This window comes from Perca flavescens, chromosome 21, assembly GCF_004354835.1.
Source record: "Perca flavescens isolate YP-PL-M2 chromosome 21, PFLA_1.0, whole genome shotgun sequence".
In the NCBI taxonomy this organism is placed as follows: Eukaryota; Metazoa; Chordata; class Actinopteri; order Perciformes; family Percidae; genus Perca; species Perca flavescens.
Window position 1 is genome coordinate 7,731,973 of NC_041351.1, and position 12,177 is coordinate 7,744,149.

General features: G+C 43.9%; 1 protein-coding gene across 5 annotated transcripts in view; it reads left to right on the top strand.

The window, feature by feature from the left end:
- tanc2b (tetratricopeptide repeat, ankyrin repeat and coiled-coil containing 2b) overlaps positions 1-12,177 on the top strand; it is a 156,840-nt gene that overhangs the window by 119,539 nt on the left and 25,124 nt on the right. For 4 of the 5 annotated variants that reach the window (XM_028567225.1, XM_028567228.1, XM_028567226.1 and 1 more), the window contains 2 exons: positions 4,666-4,797; positions 11,678-11,716. In XM_028567225.1, coding sequence (XP_028423026.1) covers positions 4,666-4,797; positions 11,678-11,716 — 171 coding nt within the window. The remainder of the gene's footprint in view (positions 1-4,665; positions 4,798-11,677; positions 11,717-12,177) is intronic. The other variant, XM_028567227.1, reaches the window with a different exon arrangement.

Genomic DNA, 12,177 nt, shown 5'->3' on the forward strand with positions numbered 1-12,177 from the left:
ACACCCACGATCTCATCTCCGCCCCTCAATACCCAGACCTTCAAAGGAGTCTGGAGATAGCTTTAAAGACATACTATAAGCTGCAGATGATGCAAAAAAAAAAATAAGAGCAAGAGAGGCAGGGAGAAAAAAAAAAAAAACATGATGATGTTTCTGAAGGCATTTGTATTTGTCAGGAGCAGGAATTCTGTACAGAGGAGAGGGAGATGGATACATGTGGAAGAGGAGTGAAAGTAGAGTTTCATAATCTCTCTCTCTTTCTCTCTCTCCCTCTCACTCTCTCCTCCACAAAGAATTATTAGCTGATGTAGGGATGGGAGGCGAGCACAGGCTGAGGATTGGCTGGGCTCATACAGCAGTGGAACATCAAAGCCCCAGGCATTAACCGTTTCTATCCCCCAGAGTGACAGAGAGAGACTCGCTTTGATGTGTTGAGATAGATAGAGAGAGAGAGAGAGAGAGAGGGGGGGGGGGGAGAGAGATACGGAGCGCGAGCAGAAGGCGACTGGGGAGGAGAACGAGGAGGGAGGGTGCTACTCTATTACCTAATGAAGGCAGTGCGTTGGTAGAGCTTAGGATGGATATGGAGGAAGGAGTAACCAAGACAGAGTGTTCCTTTTTCTCTGGTGCTCGTTTGAGAGGAGCAAAGTTAGTTAAAAATGATTCTTTACAGAACCATCAGGAATTTAATTTGTTTTTTAAGTTTTCATTCAGTGAAGACTTGAAAAAAAGATTATGTCGTGACTAACTCCCCAATAATAATATCCCTAAAAATTGCAATTAAATCTGGGGTAAGCAGTTTTCTTTATTTTTAATTTAATACATACTGTATACATATACTTATACTTATATTGTTTATACCTATACTTATATTGTTTATTACATTTAGAGAATGTGTGATGTGCACCAACAACACCAAAACAAATTCCTTGTATGTGTTAAAAAAACGTACTTGGCAATAAAAACCCTTTCTGATTTCTGATTCTGATTTCTGGAAAATAAAATCCCAAATTTGAAAAATACAGCCCTCCTCCAGCAGGTCTCTGCCCTCCAACCCGCCCTTAATACAGTAACCTGTCCATCGTGATTGTGATCCCGATGCCGTACTATAGCGTCCCTTTTGTGAGAATTACCGTCCTGTTTCCTCTGTAAAGCCCTTTGAGATGACATGCTGGGATTTGAGGCTCTAGCTCGCTACAGAAACATAAACTTGAATTAGCCGCCGCCGTGAGCCTTTGGCTACAGTTAGCAGAAGGCTAAACTATTAGCAACATTTCCTTTCCATCTTTGAAACGCTTCGCCGATATTGACACATTTTATTGCGTTTATTGTCAGGCTTTCTTTAAGCCTCTTTTTGAGAAGTCTGTCTTCCTTTTTATGGGTTGCTTTGCAGTGTCTGCAGTTGTTGCCGATGCTGGAATAGCGAGTTTTTCGGGCAGGATTTTCCGCCATTTAATCAGGCTTTCACCATCTGAATGTCTTATTCATGCATGCACCCGCATTTGTAGAACAGCAAATAGGAACAGCCTCTCTCTGAAATGACAAAGTCTCCGGGCCTAGATTTTCTAAAGCCTGAAAACTGAAACTGAAATCTGGTTTCAGGCCACTTGATTGTTTATTAATTATATATTAATTACAATATGTTAAAAGGTTATTATGTTTTTTTCTTCTTCTCTATCAAGCAAACAAACTGTCTGCCCCAGCTTTAACGAGGTATTACAGTTAGTCCGTATTGTACTTTCCTAGTTGTGACCCAGGACACTGGTTAAATAAAGGTAAAAGGTCAAGCTCCAAAATGCTAGATCCTACATTTCCCATAACGCAACTATGTCGCATCTTTTGCTAGACCCTAGCAACACCCTCAAACACCTATTAACTGCTCTATTTATATGTCGGGCTGGGGGGTTAATGTGACGTCGCCTAACAGTTCGGGGGTGTAGTGTCCCCAGAGAACGTCAAAGATTTTTCACAGAGTTGTTCCAGGTCACCTCCATAGTATTGATGTGAAGGGACAAATCTCAAAATGTCCTCACACCAAACAACAAGAAGGGAAGTGTTTTGTTTTTAATGCAATGTCGATTAACTGACTCCTTGAAAATGCCATGTTGGAGAATCTACCGCTACACATAATTGCCTGGGGATTGTGGGATCCCGACTCATACAAAGACTAAAGAGGAATAAAAGACACTAAGATTCAGTGAACTCTATAGTCTCTAAATTCACTAAATTAAGATAGCAGCTCAGCCGAGAGATAACATTTTTCAATTTGGGGGGCGGACGACTGTCATTGATTTCCTTTTTTTCCTGATTATCCCACCTCTGCTTATACGCTCTGTGTAATACCCGGAAATTATTATTGTTTAAGTACAAGAACCTCCATTATTTATCGTCTCTAAGCATCACTTGGGCAGAGGAGAATGGTGAGGTGTTTAGAGTACCAGCAGCCACCTCATATCTGAGATGACTAGTCGTCTCCCAGGCTGATACTGTGGCTGGCTCTGGACGGCAGCCCAGCTTTTGTGTGTGTGTGTGTGTGTGTGTGTGTGTGTGTGTGTGTGTGTGTGTGTGTGTGTGTGTGTGTGCGTGTGTGCGTGTGTGTACGTGTGTGTGTGTGTGTGTGTGTGTGTGTGTGTGTGTGTGTGTGTGTGTGTATACGTGTTTATGCTATCAGTCACTCTTTGAAACAGGAAGTGTCTGATGTGTCTGCCATTGCCCAAAGAGCTCTCTGCTGCACTTTTTCTCACTTTCTTTTTCTTACTCTCCCTCTACTTTACTGTTTTTCTTTCCTCTGTTTCTTTTCACTATGTATGCAGTCGTAGCGCATTGGCACAGGGACTGTGAATGTGATCCCCTGCTGCATTGCAGATAGAGGTGATGAATACACCGATTTGATTCCTTACATTCAAACACAGTTGAAAGAGAGGGAGGAAAAAAACAGCCTTTCCAGCCCTGTAGCCCCGAGTAATTCTTCCTTAGTTTAGCAGATTAATGCCTCCGCTGTTTCCACTTTTAGTCCAGTTGAATGACCAGCAGGCACATTCCCATCAGGGCCAAGCCTCCAGCATTCTCAGCTGCCATTTTCCCTCCATTTTGGGAAAGCCATGCTCATTTTTAGGTTCACACACACAGCCATACACATGCTCAGTACTTCACTGAACTTAACTCCAGCGGCACAGAAACCACTCTTTAAACCAAGGACAGGACAGGACAGGCTCAGTGTTGACGTGCTGGTGAGTTTTACACCAGTGAGAGGTGGTGCCACTTGGAGGGATTACTGTGCCTTACCTTTTGGAGTGACTGGAGGGAGGAACAGAAGATATGACTGAGAAGAAGCATTGCAATTCACACATTCCCCCCCAACTTTTTGAATTTGACTTGGGATCTCAGGAGTATTTCAGGTATAGTGTCAGAGAAAAACTGAGGATAAAGGATCTTATTTTTGTAGCTTTGTCCATCAATTCCGTCGGTCATAACATTGTACTCACCAAGTTAATTACTAATCTCTGGGAAAATCAGTCAGATGGGGCAAGAAACACAAGCAGCCAAATTTATTTTGGAGAGAAAACGGTGGCAAATGGTAAAATCATTATCCAAACTGTCCGTCGTAAATACCCATCACAGTTTACAGACCAACTTCCTGGTTTCCTGTGCTATGAGGGATTATTACCAACATTTCAGGGTGCACTCGTTTTCTTGCCCCATTGAACTTTGTTGTCGTGATGTTCGTCGTAGAAATTACCTCACTAAGCACAACGTTTTCATAACTGATATAAACACTATGAAAATCAGACCAACGTTGAAAAAAACTGCAATTACGGTACTTAAATAAAATAAAAAAATAAAAAACACAGGCTCAAAGGTTACCAGAAAATTGTTACTCAGATTTTTTTTAAGGCCCAAACTACTAGCTAGGTATGTCTCTAATATCCTGTTCTCTATCACCATCTTTTCCATTATCTCTGCATTAGTGCAGTTAATTCTACCCAAATTTCCGGTCAGAGGATTTGTTGGCTTAATTTAAAGGGACAAACAAACTACTATGATGGTGTCTCCTCTTTCTGGCATCCATCAACCTTAGTCCCTTAATCTCTCCTGGATTTTGTTGTTCAGTTTCTTGTCTTTCACTTCACTCACCTCGAACTGGGGTTCCGGTGTGACGGAGAATCAAGTCCGTTGCTTTCTCATGCTGGCGGCGTCTAATCTCATTTAACATTCACTGGTTCCGAGTGTTGACCCTGAAGACACAGCATGGTGTGAACAATCAGCAGCCAGCATCAGACGGCGCTCACTCCATGAATAAGACATTTGTCTGCTGAGCTAATTAATCCTGAGAGGGGCCGGATGGCATCTGCCTCAGTGCTGCGTGACAGACACTGAGAGGAGGGAGTTTAGGACTGAACCATGTAGGGCTGGCTTGCTCTTTCCTGTATGAGTAAGCAAGTATGAGTGTGGGAGCCTGACAACTGCCTCAAGACACTGGCATAAACCAGTGCCACCTTTGTTTGTGTGTGTGTGTGTGTGTGTGTGTGTGTGTGTGTGTGTGTGCGCGTGCGTGCATATTAAGAGTTTGTTTACAGTATGTGCCAATGTACAATAAACATGCTGACTTTTTTTCTTCTTTTTCTCTGATATATCCCACTATTTCTATCACACACACAACAACAGCTACCAGTTCAGCCCACCTGGAGGACCTGGCATACTTGGATGAGCAGAGACACACTCCATTACGCACCTCGCTGCGCATGCCCAGACAGAGCACCACCTGCGGGCCGGGTCGCTCCGGGCAGGACCTGAGAGGTGAGCAAGAGAGCACACGCACAAACACAGAGCCTCCTTACCCCTCATGTCCACATGAAAGCTGTTCTTATGAGACCCCCAGATTATGTTTTTAAAAATTTAAATACACAGAAAATAAATTAGCTGCAAACAAAAAGATGTTTGGCATCTGTAAAAGCAGATGCCAAAGCTGGCTGTGGACATGCAGTACAAACTTCAGTATGATCATATGTGCAGACATTTCCCAGGTAAAAAGCTCAAAGTCAAAGACCATCATTTACCTTCAATTTTGTTTCAGGTTGGGTTGCGATTAGCCATTTGCTTCACATCAGACACAGTGCAGAAGCAAACGATGGGACACTATTGTGTATTTCATCCATGAACAACAAACTCAAAGCAGATGAGCATCGCAAGACCAAGATGCATGACGAACAAGTTATTAACAAGTTATAACAAGTCAAATGAAAGTCAGTGACGGTTGATTTGCAGTTTGCGTTTCAGGTGAAAATGTCTGCATGTATAGCTACGCTCCCATATCAGACCAGTGATGCTGCCGAGCTGTTGGTGCCGATCTGTCTGTCTGTCTGTCTGTCTGTGCCAAGAGAAGTGAGAGAGACTAGGGGGGAGTGCACAAAGAGCATTTTGTCAGGTTGTGTCAACACAAAGCTAAAATGTGTCTCAGTGTTCAACATTCATAGTCAGTGTGCGCTCCACTGCACACTGTTAAAGTCGAGCACGCAGCAAGCGCCTCCGTGATCTAGCAAATGTCCTTAGCCTCCTCACCAAATGGCCTTGTGTCACTACATCAGGTGTCCCCTCGCCCTTCTTCCTCAGTCACTTAGCCAGTAATGAGCGCCGTAATGCCAGCCCTCTGCCATCCAAGCGAACACAAATATGCATCCCCGTGTGTTTTAACCACCTGTTAAGACCCCACTTTTTGTTGAGAGTGCGCTCGGCTGAGCTGTGATGTGATTCCCCTGCCCGAGGGAAGCTAGCTGCAGACAAATACAGAGTGAAAGAGTGTTGGAAAGAAAGAGAAAGGTAGGGAGAGAGATAAAGAGATGGACACAGAAAAAGAGAGAAAAGACGAGGAAAGGGAAGAGCTAATTCCTCTCAAAGCGTCACTGTTACTGCCAGAGCCACTTGTTTCAACCTTCCTCCTCTAAGGGCAGCCAAGTGTGTTTACAAGCCAACCAACTGCGTCCTAACATGCGTTCTGCCTCCTCGGATCAGTGTCAGAGCCTCCCTTAGTGCACTGCGACGTGCAGCCAAACAACTTGAAGAACAGGATTGTTCCATGCAGATCATATGAGGACAAATTGCCAAATGCCTTTATTTCTGACATTTAAGGTAATAGACTTATAGGTAGGGAATCACTGAATGAAGGATTAGTTGGCTACTTGATTGGTTGTGTGTTTGCATCAAAAGTTGTCAGATTCATTCATGTATTTGGGGCAATGCCTGTCTGACACTTTAGTCTAGAACAAGATATCTAGTGTCAAGATTGAATATTCAGGGTCCCTGCAGAATGATTTATGATGACACCTCCCCTGACATTTTTTTTCTACCGATACCACCAAAATCAAAACTTGTACATAATATCTAACTGTGAAAATGGAGTACTTTGGAGCACATTCATGCTCTCTGGAGGCTGAACCCTTTCCATTTCGTACCGCTGAACTTTCCTCCAGCATTCCATTATTAGTAGCAACAGAAAGCACAAACATTTCAGCATACTGTGCGTCACAGAGAAGCTTGTCGGTTGTTTTGCTTTAGAGACTACTGGATGCAGAGTTACAGAAGAACTAGAGGAGAAGAAGAGTGCTGATTATGTGTTGGTGAGGTGGTAACCATCTGACAGATGCAACTCTCTCTCCGTATTTTTTTTGTTTGTTTTTTGATGAAGCTTCTTTTGATGCCGGCCATCGGGGGCCCCGAGCTGTGCTGCGGTTTTGATGAGAGTGATTCAGACTGTAATGGACCTTCTTTTGCTCCTGCCTGCCTACCTCTAAGATTTACCACACACCTTATCTATTCACCGCAAACTCACTCGCATAACTGTAAACTGCACACATTCTCTCCCTCGTTTATCTTTACTTTCTCTCTCTCTGCCTTTGACGCTCTCTGTCCCCCCCTCCCTGCCTAGCTGTCTTTCTACCTCTGATGGCATACCCAAAAAGGCTCGTCCGTGCGTTCATGGACATCGGAAAAACATTTTTCCGAGTGAAAACGTCATCATTCACGTCACTTCCTGTGGGAATCAGAGGTGGGAAACTCGGGCTACGTGTTGCTAACCGAGTTTCCCAGTTGCTGACGCGTTGTTGACAACTGACGTTTGATGGAGGCGACTTTGGGTCATTGAACATATTTCAATGACAATAAACTGTTTATTGTGGACAAATGCCTCTGCCAAGAAACATACACATACATAACATGTTTCAAATTATTCATAAATAGGCCAATGTATAAAAAAACAACACATCATCCGTGTCCTTTCCCGTTGTTGTCCTGCAGATAACACAAACAAACACCTGGCGATGTGCTGTTTCTATGCTCGTATAAGAAAACAGCAGAGAATCTTTTGTTATTGTGGCCTCCAAGTTTTCACACACCTGATGCTCTAGGCTACGGCCAACCGTTGGTGGCAGTCATGCAACAAGTTGTTATGGCAAACGCCAATATAACAGAAGAAGAAGAACATGCATCCCGACCATGTGAACGCTGGCAGTCGGAAAAACAACGTAATCACGGGGGCAGTCCCTGTTATTCCGAGGTGGCATGAACGCGCCATGAGTTCTGTAATGGTTGACTGAGAATGATGATGTTGAGGTCGTGCGCTAGTTTGAGTTGTAGTTCCGTAATGGCGGCGGAAAAAGATGGGAGCGAAGCCATTCGGTCCGTTGTGACAACACTGCCAAATATCCAGAAGTTAAATCCCGAGCAAGAACAATCTTTGCTGAGTTGTGTTGGTGGCCATGATGCTGTGGCCCTCCTCCCCACGGGGTTTGGGAAAAGTTTGATTTTCCAGAACGCTCCGTTAGTGGTGAAGGAGTTGGCGAAGGCGAACACTAGCGATGCTAAGCCGACATCACGACCAAACGTTAGCGATTCGTTATGGCAGATCCAGAGTGGCTCTGGGCAGATCCAATAGTTTTTGGAGAGTGGCCAGATTCTCTGTACAAATGAAATTAAGGTAGTAACCTAAAGCCTCTTTTAAAAATTGAGTTTTTTTTAAAACATTTATTTTACATCTTACTGTTTGTAGTGATTATTTATTTACAGCAAACAGGATTCCCCTATTGCTAGCCAAGCGGGTTAGACAACTAGTCTAGATTTGATGACACCGCATGAACATGTTTTCAACACAACTGGCGAGTTGCAGATGATTATCTATAGCCTCTATCTACTATTATTCCTATTGTTTGACACCACTGCCTTAATCTGTTCTCTGTAATCTGATAAATAAGATGTGATATGTATGTCTGTCTTGAGGTTATTTTGAGGGCTTTGCATCTTATATAACATATTGACATAATCTGTCCTTGTAGCTTGGCTGCAAATCAGTGTGCCAGCAAGGAAACAGTACTTGTTAAATGACAGTTTGCAGCCATAAGGAAGATCAGAACACATTTCCTGAAGAAATACATTATCCATAAGCACATCCAGGTTTATGATGTTGCTGTAAGCCTACTGTGCATATTACATAATTTCTGTTTAAAAAAAAAAAAAAAAAAATCTTATCTAAAATCCTGTTTGTGTTACATATCCTAGCTGTACTCAAGCTCTCCATCCACTGCTGACTGGAATTTTAACTGTATGTCTGAAAAAGCAGACAGCAATCTAGCTCATCCTCTAACTCCCACATCAGCCATAAGAAAACGTGACCTGAGAGAACCCTTCGCCACATTACCCAGAACCTCCACAACAAGCAGACCGATCATCTAAACTGCCTCTCTTCCTCCTCCCCATCATTTCCACTCTTCCTCCACCTCTGTGCCAACTCTCCTCTCCTCCTCCATCTCCCACCCTCTCCTCCTCTGCTTCTTCTCCTCCTCCTCCTCCACCTATTCTCCCTCCTTCTCAAGGCTGTTCAGCCACCATGAGTCATCCTCACCTGGTGAATAATTAAAACGTCTGAGACTCTCGCTCCGTCTGGCCATGGAGGGGTGGTGGTGGTGGTGGTGGTGGTGGTGGAGGGGAGGGGGGGTTGGAGTGATACCTTGCTTAACGTCGCCTGAGGGGGAGTGTTATGGCCCGAATTATGAGCAACTGCCTTCAATCCATCTATCCCTCACACACACATTTGCTTCCACCGTCCTGGAAACAACTCCCTCAGCCCCCGTTCACAACATGGCTGCCATGTTTTCCTGGAATACCTGACACAGTGGAGCAGTGGTGGCTGCACGACTTAGCATGCACAAAGTGGTGTAATCGTTCCTGCCATTTGGAGTATGGTGCCCGATAGTGCAAGGGTGTGTTTTAGTAATTCCACAAGGACGGAAAGAGCTTTACACGCACGTTTGGCATTCAGTCCCCCCCCCCCCACGATAATTGGATTAGCACCACTTAAAAGTTGATGGTATTGTAAATGCAGGCTTTTGCATTTACCATCACCAGTGTTGCGTCAGGTCTATTCTTTCACAGCATGACACCCAACTGGAAGAATATTACATCAGTTTGTGAATTATAAACAGAATAGAGTAGTCTGCATTCTGCCTCTTTCTGCCTCTCTGACTGTTAATCTTTATGTGTGTGTGTTCTTTGAGTTGGCACTAAAATAATAATCTGACCGGGGGAATATGGATGAAATGTCTTTTATTACATTGGGCTGCAGCTGGCACAGAGCTTAGGGCAGTAAAATGCAGTGCTGGCCATGCACTCAGTATAAAACGAGGACAGCTTTTCACCCAGTTCCAGTTCCAGGTATATCTGTTTATATTTATTGCTGATTGCATAAGTAAGAATATCCTCAGCATGGTCATTGCATTTCTTTTTCTTACTTTGCGATTATAATTAGCATTCCTGGCACTTTGGAGTGCCGTAGGGTAAAAGAATACATTAAAGCTGCGAGCAGCGATGGATGGGCGCCTCTGCGCACGTCGGGGTTACCCGCGGGCGCCGCTCCTTGCAACCGTGCATTTGCACAGCACTCAGACGCCACAAACCGTCACCAATGAAAAGGGAACTCCCCGCCGAGTTCAACGATACCTCACACAAGACTCTACGTCATACGGTTCATTAGCTGTGAAAGGGGGCGTGGCTAAAGCATAGGGGGCGGGTCCAACCATCACCAATTAAAAATGAAGCCTCTGCTGAGATGAATGATATCTCACACAAGATTCTACCTTAAATGGGTCAGCATGTATGAAAGGGGGTGTGGCTTAAGCATAGGGGGCGGGTCAAACCATCAACAATTAAAAAGGAAGTCTGTGCTGAGTTCAATGACACCTCACACAAGGGTATACCTTAAACGGTTCAAATGTTATGAAAGGGGGCGTGGTTTGAGTAAGTGGGCGTGGTCATATTATAGGGGGCGGCTCAGTATCACATGTAGACCACACATTCTGAGTTTCATGTAAATCGGATGATGTTTGTCATATAAGGCGGATTTCCTGTTGCCAGCGGGGGGCACTATGACCAAAAGTCAATTTTGGCCTGTAGGTGTCCTCAGGCCTGGACACTTGTCAATTGTGAGAAATTTCGGGCAGATACGACAACGTACACTCAAGTTACAACAACTTCTTTGTTCATCGCTAAACACTCAAAATGGCCGCCACGCCACGCCCACACCGTCAGACGAAAAGTTTTTCTTTTAATAACTTTTCATCGTTAAGGTGTTGGGATGGTACAGACCAAGTTTGAAGTCCATTGGATGAAATCTCTAGGAGGAGTTCGTTAAAGTATAGCACCTTGACTTTTAGGCCTACTTCCTGTTGCCACCAGGGGGCGCTATGACTTTAAGTAAATATCGGCATTCATTTGTCCTCAGGGTTGGACTCTTATGAATCCTGAAAAGTTTCGAGGTAATCGGACAACGTACACTCAAGTTACATCCACTTCCTGTTTCGGTGGCGAAACGCACAAAATGGCCGCCCTGCCACGGCCACGCCCTATGACGAAAAGTTTTTCTTTTAACACCTTTTCATCTTTAACTTCTTAAGATGGCACAGACCGAGTTTGAAGTTGATCGGATGAAATCTCTAGGAGGAGTTCGTTAAAGTACGACGTGGAAATGGCCAAAATCGCACTAATTTCGAACATTTAATTCAAAATGGCGGACTTCCTGTTGGGTTTAGGGTATGGCTCTGATGAAGTTTGTTGTACATCTTGACATGTTACATATGTGTACCAAGTAAAGTAACCGAAAGAAAAACTGAGGTGTAAATCCAATTTTACAGTTTGTCCGAGGCTTTCTGTAACCACTCCAAATTTGGGATTTCTCTTGTACTGAGGTTGATTACTTTATGTTATGCTACCTTTAGCAGCCTGTAATTCACACACAGTAGTCTGTGGAGCTGAGGTTGGAGGGTTCGAATTACTGCTTGAACTGGATTCAATTATTTTTATGGGGATTGATTGAGCTTGCCCGGCGCAATGGAACCACTTAGATTCTCCCAAAAGTGCGAACCTTCCCCAACCTTCCCTCCAGACTGGCTGAGGAATACGCTTGTACAATTCAAAGGATTTCAATTAGTAATCGACCCCGGTCTGGTGATTCCCCATATTCCTGACATCATGATGTGCTGATGCTATTGCTGCTTCCTTTTTTTTGTTTTTCATTGGTCCTGTGCTCTGACACACTGCTGCCAGTTCCCATTGTCCTCACTGTCTCTCATTACTCTCTTTCACTCTCTCTCTCTCTTTCTTTCTCTCTCTGTCTTTTGCTTGCTGTCCGTCTCAGCTTCCGCTAATAACACCCATGCCTGGCAATCGCAGTCACGTAAGTTACTTTAATTTTTATTTGTTGCATCAGGCGGGCACATTTGGCTCACAGTCGCCAAGCTTGCTGGCTAGTGCTTTACAATTGCTTTATAAAGTGGCACACACACCCTTGCCAGCAAAGCATTTGGATTATTCACATACAACTCACATTCTCAATCAGGCGTAATTACCAGATGCTGATAAAACATTTGAATAAATGACACACCAGATAGGAGGGAGAATGTTTTTATTCTCAAAACTCAAATCAGTCTTAAAAGATGGGACCCAGGAGATGGCACCCAGAAGCAGCACACTAAATGTTACATTGAATTTATCACACCGCTTCAGAAGTCCGTACCAGATTCATTTTACCATCTTTAGTCTTTAATGGTCCATATGTTCTGCTGAAAAGATGCCCAACTTCTGCAAGAACTCCCTCTAGTGAGTAAAATCCAAAGTTGGCAGTGGCTGTTAAAGAAG